Source organism: Rhinoraja longicauda, chromosome 3, assembly GCF_053455715.1.
Source record: "Rhinoraja longicauda isolate Sanriku21f chromosome 3, sRhiLon1.1, whole genome shotgun sequence".
Classification (NCBI taxonomy): domain Eukaryota; kingdom Metazoa; phylum Chordata; class Chondrichthyes; order Rajiformes; family Arhynchobatidae; genus Rhinoraja; species Rhinoraja longicauda.
Window position 1 is genome coordinate 4,193,210 of NC_135955.1, and position 17,795 is coordinate 4,211,004.

The 17,795-nt window shown below is 59.0% G+C and overlaps 1 protein-coding gene across 1 annotated transcript in view; it reads right to left on the bottom strand.

Annotated features, from left to right (window-relative positions):
* Positions 1-8: 8 nt before the first annotated feature.
* The window catches only part of LOC144611499 (uncharacterized), a 37,598-nt gene continuing 19,811 nt past the window's right edge, over positions 9-17,795 (bottom strand). The window contains exons 2-4 of the mRNA XM_078430634.1: positions 5,847-6,230; positions 1,980-2,387; positions 9-85 (exon numbers count right to left, since the gene is read on the bottom strand). Of these exons, the coding sequence (XP_078286760.1) occupies positions 9-85; positions 1,980-2,387; positions 5,847-5,952 (591 nt within the window). The 5' untranslated portion in view covers positions 5,953-6,230. The remainder of the gene's footprint in view (positions 86-1,979; positions 2,388-5,846; positions 6,231-17,795) is intronic.

The window sequence follows — 17,795 nt, forward strand, 5'->3', positions numbered from 1 at the left end:
ATGGCTGATCATCGAGGCAGGATGCAGAGACCCTCCCGAAGAACCACAATGGGCACGATGTACTTGACTAGTTGGGTGGATGACACTGTAAAACAGGGAGAGTGGCTGATGCAGTGAAGACCAGGAGACCAACACGACCACGCGTCCACACCCGGCCTTAACATATCATCACCGATGACCCATCACATGACAACGATGTGGGAACGCCATTTCTAACTTGCTTGTCAATTAAGGTAAGCGGTCTAAGTTCAGTTTCGTTCAGTTTAGAGATACCACGCGGAAACAGGCCCTTCGGCCCACCGAGTGCGTGCCGACCAGCGGTCCCTGCACGATCAGCCATGACCACGGTGAATGGCAGCGCTGGCTCGAAGGGCTGAATGGCCTCCTCCTGCAACCTATATTCTATGTTTCTGTGTTATTTCTATTAACACGGTCCTGCTCACACTAGGGGGCAGTTTCACCTGTACACCAAGCCAATTAACCCACAAACCTGCACGTCCTATGGAGCGCGGGGGCGCAGACCGAAGATCTCGGAGGTCACGGGGAGAACATGCAGGCATCCTCGCAACAGTTCACAGACATTTGGACAGGTTTGTTGGACAGGATAAGTTTGAGACGGATACGGGCCAAATGCGGGCGGGCGGGCTGGGACTAGTGCAGATGGGGCATGATGGTCGGCGTGGGCGGGGTTGGGACGGAGGGCCTGTTTGCATGACTCTGTGACTCTCTGTGTGGCTCCGTGAATAACAACTGGACTCCACCGGTCAGCCTGACTCCGGGAGTGACGCACACGGGTGCTATACTGGACGGCACAAGTGTTGGGGTGAGGGTGGTGGGAGGGGGGGAGGGGGGGGGTGGGGGGGGTGGGGGGTGTGGGGTGTGTGAGTGGGTGGGGGGGGGTGTGGGGTGGGGGGGTGTGGGGTGTGTGAGTGGGTGGGGGGGGTGTGGGGTGTGTGAGTGGGTGGGGGGGGGTGTGGGGTGTGTGAGTGGGTGGGGGGGTGGTGGGGTGTGAGTGGGTTGGGGGGGGGTGGGGAGTGTGGGGTGTGTGAGTGGGTGGGGGGGTGGGGTGGGGTGTGGGGTGTGTGAGTGGGTGGGGGGGGTGGGGTGTGTGAGTGGGTGGGGGGGGTGGGGTGGGGTGTGGGGTGTGTGAGTGGGTGGGGGGGTGGTGGGGTGTGAGTGGGTTGGGGGGGGTGGGGAGTGTGGGGTGTGTGAGTGGGTGGGGGGGGTGGGGTGGGGTGTGGGGTGTGTGAGTGGGTGGGGGGGGTGGGGTGGGGTGTGGGGTGTGTGAGTGGGTGGGGGGGGTGGGGTGGGGTGTGGGGTGTGTGAGTGGGTGGGGGGGGTGGGGTGGGGTGTGGGGTGTGTGAGTGGGTTGGGGGGGGGTGGGGTGGGGTGTGGGGTGTGTGAGTGGGTGGGGGGGGGTGGGGTGGGGAGTGTGGGGTGTGTGAGTGGGTGGGGGGGGGGGGGTGGGGTGGGGTGTGGGGTGTGTGAGTGGGTTGGGGGGGGTGGGGTGGGGTGTGGGGTGTGTGAGTGGGTGGGGGGGTGGTGGGGGTGGTGTGTGGGGTGTGTGAGTGGGTTGGGGGGGGTGGGGAGTGTGGGGTGTGTGAGTGGGTTGGGGGGGGTGGGGAGTGTGGGGTGTGTGAGTGGGTGGGGTGGGGTGGGGAGTGTGGGGTGTGTGAGTGGGTGGGGGGGTGTGTGGGGTGTGTGAGTGGGTGGGGGGGGGGTGGTGGGGGTGGTGTGTGGGGTGTGTGAGTGGGTTGGGGGGGGGTGGGGAGTGTGGGGTGTGTGAGTGGGTGGGGTGGGGTGGGGGTGTGTGAGTGGGTGGGGGGGTGTGTGAGTGGGTGGGGGGGTGTGTGAGTGGGTGGGGGTGTGTGAGTGGGTGGGGAGTGTGGGGTGTGTTTGTGGGTGGGGGGGTGGTGGGGGGGTGTAGACAAACTATTGACCCCCGCTCTACACGGCAGAATGCGGCGATGGTTTCTTACCGGGTGTGACCCGCAGCTGGAGCTCACGCTGGTACTGATCTGTATACGGGGGGTGTACGCTGCTCCTTAACCACTCGGCGACGTACTTTGTAGGATCGTAGTCAGCAGGTTTCCTGACCTCCACCAGGCATAGGTAGCCGTGACTGTCCTCCACCATCAGCGGCTCTATCCTGGTTGTGGCGTTTCCCCGCTCTGGGTTCCCGACCAGCTCCAACCGAGTTGCTCCGTTCTCCGCCGCCCAGGATCCATCAGCTTGGGGTCTGAACGTGACGATGTGTCGGTAGGGATCCTTCCTCATCCATGTGACCGCGAGTGGTCCGCGGTTGGATGCCGGCGGTGGGAACACGCAGGGTAACGTGGCCGAAACCCCCTCAGTCCCAGTCACCACTGAGACATTCCCGCCGGGAGCTGAGGGAAGGACAGACAGTTGAACGTCGCCGACCACAATCAAACAAAACCCGGGGGAAAAATAATCGAGGCTTAAAAACTGCCCGCAGATGCTGGTCCGAACCGAAGATGGACACAAAAGGCTGGAGTCAGGCAGCATCTCTGGTTAAATGGGACAGGGGAGAGGGGGAGGAGGGGGGGTGGAGGGGGGGTTGGAGGGGGAGGGCGGGGGTGATGGGAAGGGAGGGGTGGGGATGGGGGGATGGGGATGGGATGGGAGGGTGAGGGGAGGGGAGGGTGAGGGGAGGGTGAGGGGAGGGGAGGGTGAGGGGAGGGTGAGGGGAGGGGAGGGTGAGGGGATGGGGGGGATTGGGGGATGGGATGGGGAGGATGGGGGGGGAGATTGGGATGGGGGGGGGAGGGATGGGGGTGGGGGGGTGGGGATGGGGGGGGTGGGGATGGGGATGGGGGGGATGCGGATGGGGATGGGGGTATGGGATGGGGGGGATGGGGATGGGGGGATGGGAGGAGATGGGGATGGGGATGGGGGGATGGGGATGGGGATGGGGGGATGGGGATGGGGATGGGGGGATGGGGATGGGGGGGATGGGGATGGGGGATGGGGGGGGATGGGGATGGGGGGTGATGGGAATGGGGATGGGGGGGATGGGGATGGGGGGAGGATGGGGGATGGGGTGGGGATGGGGATGGGGATGGGGGTTGGGGGGGTGGGGATGGGGATGGGGGGGATGGGGATGGGGGTGGGGGTGGGGGGGGATGGGGGTGGGGGGGATGGGGATGGTGGGGATGGGGATATGGGGATGGGGGGGTGGGGATATGGGGATGGGGGGATGGGGGGGGGTGGGGATGGGGGGGATGGGGATGGGGGGGATGGGGATGGGGGGATGGGGGGATGGGGATGGGGGGGATGGGGATGGGGGGGTGATGGGGATGGGGATGGGGGGGGTGGGGATGGGGGGATGGGAGGAGATGGGGATGGGGATGGGGGGGATGCGGATGGGGATGGGGGGGATGGGGATGGGGGGATGGGGATGGGGGGGATGGGGATGGGGGGGATGGGGGGATGGGAGGAGATGGGGATGGGGGGGATGCGGATGGGGGGGATGGGGATGGGGGGATGGGAGGAGATGGGGATGGGGATGGGGGCGATGCGGATGGGGATGGGGGGGATGGGGATGGGGGGGGATGGGGATGGGGGGATGGGAGGAGATGGGGATGGGGATGGGGGGATGGGGATGGGGGGGATGGGGATGGGGGGGATGGGATGGGGATGGGGGGGATGGGGATGGGGGGGATGGGGGATGGGGGGATGGGGATGGGGGGGGATGGGGAGGAGATGGGGATGGGGGGGATGCGGATGAGGGGGGATGGGGATGGGGGGGATGGGAGGAGATGGGGGATGGGGATGGGGGCGATGCGGATGGGGATGGGGGGGATGGGGATGGGGGGGATGGGGATGGGGGGATGGGAGGAGATGGGGATGGGGGGGATGCGGATGGGGATGGGGGGGATGGGGATGGGGGGATGGGAGGAGATGGGGATGGGATGGGATGGGGATGGGGATGGGGATGGGGGGGGATGCGGATGGGGATGGGGGGGGATGGGGATGGGGGGGGGATGGGGGAACAGGTGACGTCTCAGGTCGAGCGAGACCCTTCTTCAGACTGAGAGTTAGAGGAAGGCTCACCGCAGGCTACGGGAGTCAAGATCGTCCCGTCAACCGAAGGCTCGAGGCCCCCGACCGCTGGAGGAGGCCCAGGCCAGAAAGGTCAGACTGGGAGTGGGAGGGGGAGTTGAAGTGCTGAGCCACCAGGAGATCAGGTTGGTTAATGCGGACTGAGCGGAGGCTCAGCACTTCAACTCCCCCCTCCATTTTGTGTTTATCTTCAGTGTAAACCAGCATCTGCAGTTCCTTCCGACAAAGGACGACTTTGAAGCTGGTACGACTTGTGTGTGAGGGGGGGGGGGATGGAGAGGGGGTGGGGGATGGATGGAGAGGGGGGGGGGGATAGATGGAGAGGGGGGGGGGGATGGATGGAGAGGGGGGGGGGGATGGATGGATGAAGAGGGTGGGGGGTGGATGAAGAGGGGGGGGGATGGATGAAGAGGGGGGGGGGATGGATGAAGAGGGGGGGGAGGGGGGGATGATAGGGGGGGGTGATAGGTGGGGGGTGGGGGGGGGATGATAGGGGGGGATGATTAGGGGGGTGGGGGGGATGGGGATATGGGGGGGGGGATGGGGATATTGGGGGGGGTGGGGGATGGGGGAGGATGGGGGAGGGGGAGGGGGGATGGGGGGGGATGGAGAGGGGGGATGGATGGAGGGGGGGATGGATGAAGAGGGGGGGGGGGATGGATGAAGAGGGGGGGGGATGGATGAAGAGGGGGGGTGGATGAAGAGGGGGGGGATGGATGAAGAGGGGGGGAAGTGGGGGGGATGATAGGGGGGGATGATAAGGGGGGGGTGATAGGGATGGGGGGGTGTGGATGGGGGGGATGGGGATGGGGATGGGGGGGATGGGGATGGGGGATGGGGGGGGAGATGGGGGGATGGGGGGGGGGAGATTGGGGGGGGGGTGGGGGGGGGGATGGGATGGGGATGGGGGGGATGGGATGGGGGGGTGGGATGGGGGGGGGGATGGGATGGGGGGGGTGGGATGGGGGGATGGGAGGGGAATGGGGGGGGATGGGATGGGGGGATGGGAGGGGAATGGGGGGGATGGGATGGGGGGGATGTGATGGGGGGGGAGGGATGGGGAGGGGGGATGGGGATGGGATGGGGGATGGATGGGGGGGAGGGATGGGGAGGGGGGATGGGGAGGGGGGATGGGGATGGAGAGGGGGGGGTGGAGGGGGGGGGATGGAGAGGGGGGGATGGAGAGGGGGGGGTGGAGAGGGGGGGGGATGGAGAGGGGGGTGGATGGAGAGGGGGGGGATGGAGAGAGGGGGGGATGGAGAGGGGGGGATGGAGAGGGGGGGATGGGGAGGGGGATGGGGAGGGGGGATGGGGATGGAGAGGGGGGGGGGTGGAGAGGGGGGGATGGAGAGGGGGGTGGGGGGATGGAGAGGGGGGGATGGAGAGGGGGGGATGGAGAGGGGGGGGGATGGAGAGGGGGGGGATGGAGAGGGGGGGGGTGGAGAGGGGGGGGATGGAGAGGGGGGGATGGAGAGGGGGGGGTGGAGAGGGGGGGGATGGGGAGGGGGGATGGGGATGGAGAGGGGGGGTGGAGAGGGGGGGATGGAGAGGGGGGGGGGATGGAGAGGGGGGGGATGGAGAGGGGGGGGATGGAGAGGTACATGGATACGGAAGGTTTAAAGGGATGTGGGCGAATCGGCCTGGTGTAGATGGGGCATCGTGGTCGGCATGGATGAGTTGGGCCGAAGGGCCTGTTTCCGTGCTGTATCACTCTCCGACTCGCTGTGCTAGATGCAGCGACAGCCTCTGAACATTGTTCTCACCTTTCACAGTCAGCTGCGTTGGAATCACAGATTGAAAACTCCCAACACTGAGCTCCAGGCGGCACCGGTACTGATGTCCGTCCTCCCGTCTCAGTTGCTTCATCATTATCGACGCATCCCCCTCACTGAAGTTCCCCACGAATTTGAACCGATCCCCTCCGGCCTCCTGCGTCACTTCACCGCACCGGGAGCGGCCGGGACCGGGTAATGTGCATTTGAACACAAGGCTGCCAGACCATGGTGGCACCTTGTGCCACAGCACGGAGCCGGTGAGGGGGCGGACAGTGGGTGGGTGGGTGAATGTACACGGGAACACAGCCGAGGCCCCTTCCACGGCAAACACCTCATCAGCACCGGATAGTGTCCAATCATTGTGCGAAAAATCTAATGAGAGAGTGGGGGAGAGAGGGGGGAGAGAGAGGGGGAGAGAGAGAAAGAGAGAGAGGGGGAGGGAGAGAGAGAGGGGGAGAGGGGGAGAGAGGGGGGAAGGGGGGAGAGAGAGGAGGAGAGGGGGTAGAGGGGGAGAGAGAAGGAGAGAGAGGGGGGAGAGAGAGAAAGAGAGAGAGGGGGAGAGAGAGGGGGAGGGAGAGAGAGGGGGAGGGGGAGAGAGAGAAAGAGAGAGAGGGGGAGGGAGAGGGGGAGGGAGAGGGGGAGGGAGGGAGAGAGAGAAAGAGAGAGAGGGGGAGGGAGAGAGAGGGGGAGGGAGAGAGAGGGGGAGAGAGAGGGGGGGAGAGGGGGGAGAGAGAGAGGGAGAGAGGGGGGAGAGGGGGAGAGAGGGGGGGAGAGAGGGAGAGAGGGGGAGAGAGAGGGGGAGAGGGGGAGAGGGGGAGAGGGGGAGAGGGGGAGAGAGAGGGGGAGAGGAGGAGGGAGAGGGGGGAGAGGAGGAGGGGGAGAGGAGGAGGGAGAGGGGGAGAGGGGGGAGAGAGGGGGGAGAGGGGGAGAGAGGAGGGGGGAGAGGGGGGAGAGGGGGAGAGGGGGAGAGGGGGAGAGAGGAGGGGGGAGAGAGAGGGGGAGAGGGGGAGAGAGGAGGGGGAGAGAGGAGGGGGGAGAGGGGGAGAGAGAGGGGGGGAGAGGGAGGGGGAGAGGGGGGGAGAGAGAGGGGGGAGAGGGGGAGAGAGAGGGGGAGAGGGGGGGAGAGAGAGGGGGAGAGGGGGAGAGAGAGAGGGGGAGGGGGAGAGAGGGGGGAGGGGGGGGGAGAGAGAGGGGGGAGAGGAGGGGGAGAGAGGGGGAGAGAGAGGGGGGAGGGGGGGGGGAGAGAGAGGGAGGGGGGGAGAGAGAGGGGGAGGGGGGGGAAGAGAGGGGGGAGGGAGGGGAGAGAGGTGGGAGGGGGAGAGAGGTGGGAGGGGGAGGGGGGGAGGGAGAGGGAGAGGGGGAGAGAGGAGGAGAGAGAGGGGGAGAGAGGAGGAGAGAGAGGGGGAGAGAGAGGGGGAGAGGGGAGAGAGAAGGAGAGAGAGGGGGAGAGAGAGGTGAATATTAGAACGACAATATTAGAAACACAGGCTCCAGGGCCACACGGCACATGGACTGGAGTAACATGTGGTATCGCCACCAGTTGTCGGTGGTCCTGATTTACACATCAACACAGGGGAGTGGGTTACAGCCAGCAACACAGTCCCAGAGGAACTCAGCAGGTCAGGCACCATCTGTGGAGGCAATGAGGAGGAGACATTTTAAGGTCGGGGCCCTTCTTCAGACAGATGGAGGCGGTGGAGAGAGTTGATAAAGGGGGAGTGGGGGGCAGGACAAAGTCGGGCAAGTGAGAAGGGTCCCGACCCTCGAACGCACAGACCACCAGACTCAGGAACAGCCTCTTCCCAGCTGTTATCAGACTGCTGAACGGTCCTCTCATAGGCTAAGGGTGAATTCCTGATCTTCCAATCTACCTTGCGCTTTTTTTAATCTGCACTTTCTGAAACACAATATTTACTTTTATGTCTTTGGACGGCCTGTTGGGCATGTGTGCGGCTTGCTTGTGATCGTAGAATCACACAGCGTGGAAACAGGCCCCACAGCCCAAATCGCTCATGCCCACCAACATGTCCCACCTGCCCACTTTTGGCCCATCTCCCTCCAAACCTATCCTATCCATGTACCCTGTCCAAGTGCCTCTTAAACACTGTGATAGCACCAGCCTCAACTACCTCCTCCAGCATCTCGTTCCTTACACCCACCACCCTTTGTGTAAAAAAGGTTACCCCTCGGGTACCTATTAAATCATTCCCCCCTCACCATCAACGTATGTCCTCGAGTTCTCGATTCCCCTACTCTGGGTAAAAGACTGTGCATTTATGCGATCTATTCCTCTCGTGATCTTGTACACCTCTATAAGATCACCCCTCATCCTCCTGCGCTCCAAGGAATAAAGTCCTAGCCTGTCCAACCTTTCCCTGCAGCTCAGACCTTTGAGTTCTGGCAAAATGCTGGTAAATCTTCTCTGCGCCCTTTCCAGCTTGACAACATCTTTCCTATAATATGGCGACCAAAACATGTATAGTATGATCAGGCTGGATAGCACGCAAACAAAGTCTTTCAGTATAAGAAAGTAACTGCAGATGCTGGTACAAATCGATTTATTCACAAAATGCTGGAGTAACTCAGCAGATCAGGCAGCATCTCGGGAGAGAAGGAATGGGTGACGTTTCGGGTCGAGACCCTTCTTCAGACTGAGTCTTTCACTGCATCTAGGATGTACTTGCTGCGGCAACTGAGGAAACACAATCTGCCACAGGCACTGATGGTCCAATTCTATACTGCTATCATTGAGTCCGTCCTCACCTTCTCCATCATGGTCTGGTTTGGCTCAGCCACCAAGCACGACATCCGGAGGCTGCAACGGATCGTTCGCACAGCTGAGAAGGTTGTTGGCTGCAACCTTCCCCCCCATTGACGAACTGTACACTGCAAGGGCCAGGAAGCAAGTGGGCAAGATCATCTCTGACCCCTCTCACCCTGGCCACAAACACTTTGAAGCACTTCCCTCTGGAAGGCGACTCCGGACTGTCAAAGCAGCCACAGCCAGACATAAAAACAGCTTTTTTTCCACGATCAGTAGTTCTACTCAATAACCAAAGTCTGGAGTCTCTTTGTTGCTCTGGTTTATTTTCACCCACATGGTTAGACTATAATGTTGTATCCTTATTGTTTTGATGTGTCTATGCTTTATTCTTAATTGTGAACTGTAGGTTTGTGTTGTCATTTGTGAGCGGAGCACCAAGGCACATTCCTTGTATACGCACATACTTGGCCAATAAACTTATTCATTCATTCATTCATTCATTCATTCATTCATTCATCCATTCATTCATTCATCCATTCATTCATTCATTCATTCATTCATCCATTCATTCATTCATTCATTCATTCATTCATTCATTCATCCATCCATTCATCCATTCATCTCCGTACTTGTGTCAATAATAAACTGATGCCAATGCTCACAATCAGGTTCCAACCCAAAGCGTTACCCATTGCTTCTCTCCAGAGATGCTGCCTAACCCGCTGAGTTACTCCAGTGACTTTGTGTTACTGCCCAAAGTCACATCTGGTTTTGTACTAAGTGCAACCTTGGAAATGATGTTGAACCAAATTGTTGATCCAGACTGTGAATAGATGGGTCTCACAGCGCCAGAGACTCTGGTTCCATCCCGACTACGGGCGCTGGCCCTTTACGGTGTTGGCACGTTCTCCCCTGGACCGCGTGGGTTTTCTCCGGGTGCTCCGGTTCCCTCCCACACACCCAAGACGAACAGGTTTGCAGGTTAATTGGCTTCGGTAACATTGGCAACAGCGTGGGGGGGGGAACTGTAAAATTGTAAATATGTGTCCCTTCCGAACGGAGACCCGACCTTTGTTTTCTGGGTGTTGTCTCCGTTCCTGCTGCGGCCTACCATCGGCCCAACTCCTGGAGCTGGCGGCCTCCAGGGCTCTGGTCCGCAGAGCCCGCGGACCGGACTTACCATCACTGGAGCCGGCCGTCTTCGGAGGCTGCGGGAGCGGCTGCGACTCGCCTTAGGCTCGGGCCGCGTGGATGCCGACATCGGGAGCTCCGGCAGCGGCAGCGTGTTCGCCCGCCCCGGATCGCGGGGCTTGGGTCGAGGACATTTCACCGTCCGGCGCGGCCTAAAATATGCAGCGGGATATTTCTCTGCTGGGCGGGGGCTTCAATGTCGGGAGCCACGACCGCCCCGACGTGCAGCAACAGCAACAGCAGCAGCGTGTTCGCCCGCCCCGGATCGGACTTATCATCGGCGGAGCCGGCCGTCTTCGGAGGCTGCGGGAGCGGCTGGGACTCGCCTTAGGCTCGGCCGCTGCGGACCGTCCGGTGCGGCCTGCAACCACAACAACCTGACCGCGGGAGAGGACGGCAGGAGAAGGGAAAGACATTGTGGCCTTCCATCGCAGTGAGGAGAGGACTGGAGGAGACTCACTGTGATGGATGTTTCTTTGATGGATGTTTCTTTTTTTGTGTGTTTTTGGGGTTGGGTAATTTTAATGCCTATTTAATGCTTTTATTGTTGGACCGTGGGTGACTGAATTTCGTCCAATATTGGATGACAAATAAAGCTATCTTGAATCTCTTGAATCTTGAATCTTGAAAACTGAAATTCTCTTCCCCTCTGTTATCAGCCTCTTTCCCTCTGTTATCAGGTTTCTGAACGGTCCTTCCAGAAGCTTAGTTTAGTTTCGAGATACAACGCGGAAACAGGCCTTTCGGCCCACCGGGTCCGCGCCGGACTAGGACAGAACTAGTGTACGGGGCGATCGCAGGTCGGCGTGGACACGGTGGGCCAAGGGAACTATTTCCCTGCCGTATGTGTAAAGTCTAATTAAGGTACAGGCATCAGGTTCGGCACAGATATTGTGGGGTGAAGGGCCGTTCTTGTGCTGTGCTGTTCAATGTTCTAAGGCCATGACATCTGGTCGAGGGTGTCGCGAGGTTTACAGAGGTGGTTAATTAGACCAATGTGTGTTCAAAGGTTTCTTCCGGAATGGTGACAGGCGCAAGGCAACTGTAAGGCCAGTGGTTCCTGATTTCGGAGAATTTCTTTTTATCGTAACCATGATCATAATCATACTTTTATTAGCCAAGCATGTTTTGCAACATACGAGAAAAGCAACAAAGACACACAAGACACATGTTAACAGGAACATCCACCACAGTGACTCCTCCACATTCCACTGTGATGGAAGGCGAAGAAAACGTTCAAACTTCTTCTCTTCTCGAGCCTTCCGTTGATCTTGGTTCCCGTAGCCAGCGGCGTTTGGGCCCTCCGCGTCGGGGCGATCAAGCTCCTGCATCGGGAGGGGGGGGGGGAACCTTAGCCCCCCCCCCCCCCGCGCCGGGCGATCTACCCCGAGTCGCGGCTGGTCGAAACTTTGGAGCTTCCCGACATTAGTCTCCACCCGAGACCGCGAGCTCCTCGATGGTGAAATCCGCAGGCCGCGGTTGGAGCGTCGATCCCAGGCAAGGGATCGCAGGCTCAGATGGTAAGTTCACGCCCCGCGGTGGGGCTCAAAGTCAGTCCCAGGCTAGGCAGCCAGCTCCACGATGTTAGGCCGCAGAGCGACCGGAGATACGATCCGGAAAACAACCGCATCTCCCGCAAGGTAAGAGATTGAAAAAAAGTTTCCCCCAAACTCCCCGCCCAACCCCACATAAAACAAACCAGAGAACATTAACACAGACTTTTAAAACACACCAAAGATAACAAAAAAAAAGAAAGACAGACAGACTGTTGGCGAGGCTGCCATCGCTGACGGCGCCACCCGGTGGAATTCTTCCAATTTTCTACATTGCTTCCTCCTCTCTGGCCTCCTTATATGCGTCAGCGCCATTCTTTAATAGTCTGGAGAAGGGTTCCGACCTGAAACGTCGCCTATCCATGTTCTCCAGAGATGCTGCCTGACCCGCTGAGTTACTCCAGCACTCTGTGTCAATTTTTGAGCCAATTGCTTATTGTATTCAGTAGCCCCAGTCCTTCAGCCCAGCTTGTGCTTGCCGATCAAGAACTCTATCTGAGCTTGTCACATGTACCGATGTATAGTGAAAATCGTAGACTATACATGATTACAATTGAGCCGTCCACAGTGTACAGATAAAGGTTAAAGGGAATAACGTTTAGTGCAAGTTAACCTCCAGTAAAGTTAGATTAAAGGTAGACAATAGACAATAGGTGCAGGAGGAGGCCATTCGGCCCTTCGAGCCAGCACCGCCATTCAATGTGATCATGGCTGATCATTCTCAATCAGTACCCCGTTCCTGCCTTCTCCCCATACCCCCTGACTCCGCTATCCTTAAGAGCTCTATCTAGCTCTCTCTTGAATGCATTCAGAGAATTGGCCTCCACTGCCCTCTGAGGCAGAGAATTCCACAGATTCACAACTCTAGTTGTGTTTCCTATGAGGTAGATGGGAGGTCAGGACCGCACTCTAGTTGGTGAGAGGACGGTTCAGTAGCCTGATGTCCCATTGCTATTCCATTTGCCTGCGTTTGGCCCACATCTCCCGCCCCCCCCCCCACACCCCACCCACACCCCACACCCCACACCCCACCCACACCCCACACCCCACACCCCACACCCCACCCACACCCCACACCCCACACCCCACCCACACCCCACACCCCACCCACACCCCACACCCCACACAAACCTTTCCTATCCACGCCCCTGTCCAAGCATTAGATCAGGGGTGTCAAACTCATTTTCACCCCGGGCCACATCAGCATTATGGTTGCCCTCAAAGGGCCGGTTGTAACTGGCCCCCCGTTTCCCCCCACTCTATCCTCCCCCCCCCACCCCCCACATTCTCTACTCCCCCAGCCCCACTCTCACTCCCCCCAGCCCCACACTCTCCTCCACCCCTCCTCACCCACCCCCGCCTCCCCTCCGCGGAGCAGTTGGTGGCGAAAGACACTTACCGGGCGTGCGGGGAGCAGGAGGGAGCGTCGGACTACTCGAGTCGGGCGGCGGAGGTGCGACTACTCGGGGCGGGCGGCGGAGGTGCGACTACTCGGGGCGGGCGGCGGAGGTGCGACTACTCGGGGCGGGCGGCGGAGGTGCGACTACTCGGGGCAGGAGGCGGAGGTGCGACTACTCGGGGCGGGCGGCGGAGGTGCGACTACTCGGGGCGGGCGGCGGAGGTGCGACTACTCGGGGCGGGCGGCGGAGGTGCGACTACTCGGGGCGGGCGGCGGAGGTGCGACTACTCGGGGCGGGCGGCGGCTACTCTGGGAGAAGGGGAGGGGAGAGAAGCGAGGGGAGAGAGGAGAGCGGCACTGCGGGGGGGGGGGGGGGGCACGCACAAGATGGCGGAGCGTGAGGAGAGCGGCCGCCATCTTTGTGAAGTCGCGACGGCGGGGCCGTCGGTGGCTGCGGCCCTGGTCGACGCCGCCATCGGTGGAAGCGGCCGCTGAAGGAGGAGGAGATGAAGCTGCCCGCTGCGCTGTGTGCGGTGACAGTGCGGGGCGCTGGGCCCGGGCGGGAGGGGGGACTCGACGACGCCGTGGCGTGGGTTGAAGGGACGGAAGGGAAGGATGAGCGGACCATCAGTCCGACCATCGCCCTCCTGCTCGGGATAGTCCCCCGGGTGTGTGCGAGTGAGGAGAGGGGAGGCGGTGATTGCAGGCGGGCGGGAGGCTCCACTAACGGCGTCCATCTTGTCTGTGCGAGGGAGGAGAGGGGAGGCGGTGATTGCAGGCGGGAGGCTCCACTAACGGCGTCCATCTTGTGTGTGCGAGTGAGGAGAGGGGAGGCGGTGATTACGGGCGGGAGGCTCCACTAACGGCGTCCATCTTGTTTGTGCGAGGGAGGAGAGGGGAGGCGGTGATTACGGGCGGGAGGCTCCACTAACGGCGTCCATCTTGTCTGTGCGAGGGAGGAGAGGGGAGGCGGTGATTGCAGGCGGGCGGGCGGCCCCGCTAACGGCGTCCATCTTGTGTGTGCGAGTGAGGAGAGGCCGTGCCCTCTGTGGTGAAGTCAGACTCACAGCACTTAGAAAAAATGTGTTTAGAAATGAGAGTTTTAAAGTTTAAAATGTCTGTAACTTAAAAGATATTCGACCAATGACAATTAAGCTCTCACGGGCCACATAAAATGACGGATTCGGGTGGCGGGCCTCGAGTTTGAGACATGTGCTTTAGATGGTGTAATTGTAGTGGTGGAGTACACGCCACAGTGTGTACCTAAGGCAGTGTGTGTCTAAGGCGTTGAAGTGGAGATGGTCAGGAGCTTTGTTCCCAGTTGTAAAAATCACCCATGATCTGGCCTGGTCCAAACACATCAAGACTATGGGCCAAGAAGCCTAGACCAACGCCTAGACTTCCTCGGGTGACAGAGGAAATTCCCCACGTGACTCTTACAAACATCTACAGATGCACCGGAGAAAGCAAACTTGTCGGGTGGCACAACCAGCTTGGTTTGGGAACAGGAGGATCGCAAGATCAAAGATGCCCAGGATCGCAAGGAATCGCAGAGAGTTGTGATTGTAGCGTCCATCACACACACACCGCACTCCCAACCATTGTAGATGTAGCCCAGTCCATCACACACACACCGCACTCCGCGCCATTGTAGTTGTAGCCCAGTCCATCACACACACCACACTCCCCACCATTGTAGATGTAGCCCAGTCCATCACACACACCACACTCCCCACCATCGATCGACTCCATCTACACTTCACGCTGCCTCGGGAAAGCAGCCGACATCATCAAAGACTTGTCCCTGTCCCACCCCGGTCATTCCCTCTTCTCCCCGCTCCCGTCCGGCAGAAGGTACAGAAGCTTGAAAGCGCGCACCACCAGACTCAGGAACAGCTTCTGCCCCTCTGTTATCAGGTTTCTGAACGGTCCTTCCATAAGCTTAGTTTAGTTTAGAGATACATCGCGGAAACAGGCCTTTCGGCCCACCGGGTCCGCGCCGACCAGCGATCCCCACACACTAACACTATCCTACACACACTCGGGACATTTTTTACATTTGCCCAGCCAATTAACCTACAAACCTACACGTCTTTGGCGTGTGGGAGGAAACCGAAGATCTTGGAGAAAACCCACGCAGGTCATGGGGAGAACGTACAAACTACGTACAGACGGCGCCCGTAGTCGGGATGGAACACGGGTCTCCGACGCTGCATTCGCTGTAAGGCAGCAACTCTACCGCTGCGCCACCGTGACCGCCCAAGCTAGGGTACTGTCCGATTCACCTCTACCCCATTGCGGACATTGGACTTTTGACTCTGGAACTGATGCACTACAATGCTGAGAACTAAATTCTGCACTCTCTATATTCCCCTTTGCTCTACCTACTGTACTTAAGTTTGACTTGATTGTATTTATGTACGGCATTGACTGATCTGACTGGATAGCACGCAAAACAAAGCTTTACACTCTACCCCAGTACACGTGACAATAATAAACTTAGACCTATACATAAGGAACTCTCGTATGCTAAGGATGTTTCTCCCGATCTTCTAATCTACCTCAGTGCAGCTCAGCTATAGTGTAATGGAGTCAAAATGGAGTCAGAACGGCAGGGGAACTGGCCCTTCTGCCCAACTAGTCCATGTCGACCAAGTGCCATTCTGAATTGGCCATTTGCCCCAGTTCCCACTAAACCTTTCCTCTCCGAATCCACCTGTTCCGCATGGGTGTAGCAGTCAGCACTAATGAAGTTCTTGACGTGACTGAGATCGTGTTGTGGAGCGATACAATGGAAGGTTTGTGGAAGCCAGAGTTTCACGGAGCCATTGTAAAGGCAGGCGTGGCTCAGGCCCACACCAGTGCCCATGGTAACACCCTTGATGTGTAGAAAGTGAGAGGAGTCGAAAGAGAGGTTGTTCGGCTCTGGCGCTGCATTCGCTGTAAGGCAGCAACTCTAACGCTGCGCCACCGTACCGCCCGAGATGGGGCATGTTGGCTGGCATGGGCAAGTTAGGCCAAAGGGGCTTTTTAACCGTGCTGTGTGACTCTAAATGCACTGAAGTTGGAAATCACATTGAATGGCGGGGCAGACAAAATGGCCTCCTTTTGCTTCAATTTCTAAGATCCTGGTAGAATAACATGGAGAGATTATCAAACAGAGACGATTTTGCAGAGAGGAATTTGCAGCTCTGTAGGACTTAGGCGAGGCTACATTTAGAGCACTGCGTACAATTGTGGTTGACCCATTACAGGAAGGATGTGGAGGTTTATTCACAAAATGCTGGAGTAACTCAGCAGGTCAGGCAGCATCTCGGGAGAGAAGGAATGGGTGACGTTTCGGGTCGAGACCCTTCTTCAGACATAAGGATGTGGAGGTTTTGGAGTGCTGGAGTTTGCCAGAATAATGCATAGGTCAGTGGTAATTAGTTACAGGGAGAGGTTGGGCAGACTTGGAGTGTTTTCTCTGGAGCGTCGGAGGTTGAGGGGAGACCTGAAATTATGCCAGGCATAGCTGTGACACCAGCTAGTGTGAACTGTGAGGAAGATGCTATGAGGTTGCAGGGTGACTTGGACAGGTTGTGTGAGTGGGCGGATGCATGGCAGATGCAGTTTAATGTGGATAAGTGTGAGGTTATCCAATTTGGTGGTAAGAATAGGAAGGCAGAGTATTATCTGAATGGTGTCAAATTAGGAAAAGGGAAAGTACAACGAGATCTGGGTGTCCTAGTGCATCAGTCACTGAAAGGAAGCATGCAGGTACAGCAGGCAGTGAAGAAAGCCAATGGAATGTTGGCCTTCATAACAAGAGGAGTTGAGTATAGGAGCAAAGAGGTCCTTCTGCAGTTGTACAGGGCCCTAGTGAGACCGCACCTGAAGTACTTTATGCAGTTTTGGTCTCCAAATTTGAGGAAGGATATTCTTGCTATTGAGGGCGTGCAGCGTAGGTTTACTAGGTTAATTCCCGGAATGGCGGGTCTGTCATATGTTGAAAGACTGGAGCGACTAGGCTTGTATACACTGGAGTTTAGAAGGATGAGAGGGGATCTTATCGAAATATATAAGATTATTAAGGGGTTGGACACGTTGGAGGCAGGAAACATGTTCCCAATGTTGGGGGAGTCCAGAACCAGGGGCCACAGTTTAGAATAAGGGGCAGGCCATTTAGAACGGAGATGAGGAAAAACCTTTTCAGTCAGAAAGTTGTAATTCTGTGGAATTCTCTGCCTCAGAACTGATTGAGAATGATCAGCCTTGATCACATTGAATGTCGGTGCTGGCTCGAAGGGCCGAATGGCCTCCTCCTGCACCTATTGTCTATTGACAGACAGACAGAATGTTTTTTTCCCCCAGGGTGGAAATATCAAAGGCAGTGAGAGTACGGGTTGCCAACTTTCTCACTCCCAAATAAGGGACAAGGTGACGTCACCGCCCCGCGCCCCATGTGACCTCATCCAGACAGCGCCACGTGCTCCTGCTCCAAGAATGGCGGCTGTCCCGGGCCAAGAGGCGGGTTGCTACGTTGTCCGGACCTACAGCGTCCAAACCCACACTGTGCAGACCTACAGTGTCCGGACCGACAGTATCCGGACCTACACTGTCCGGACCTTCAGTGTCCGGGCCTTCAGTGTCCGGGCCTACAGCGACCGGGCCTACAGCGTCCGGGCCTACAGAGTCCAAACCCTCACTGTGCGGACCTACAGTATCCGGACCTATGCTGTCCGGACCTTCAGCGACCGAGCCTACAGCGTCCGGGCCTACAGCGTTCAAACCCACACTGCGGACCTACACTGTGCGGACCTACACTGTGCGGACCTACACTGTCCGGACCTACAGTGTCTGGACCTACAGTGTCCGGACCTTCAGTGTCCGGGCCTACAGCATCCTGACCTACAGCGACCGGGCCTACAGCAACCGGGCCTACAGCGTCCAGGCCTACAGCGACCGGGCCTACAGCGTCCCGGACTACAGCGTCAGGGCCTACAGCGCCCCCTGGGCCTACAGCGTCCGGGCCTACAGCGCCCCCTGGG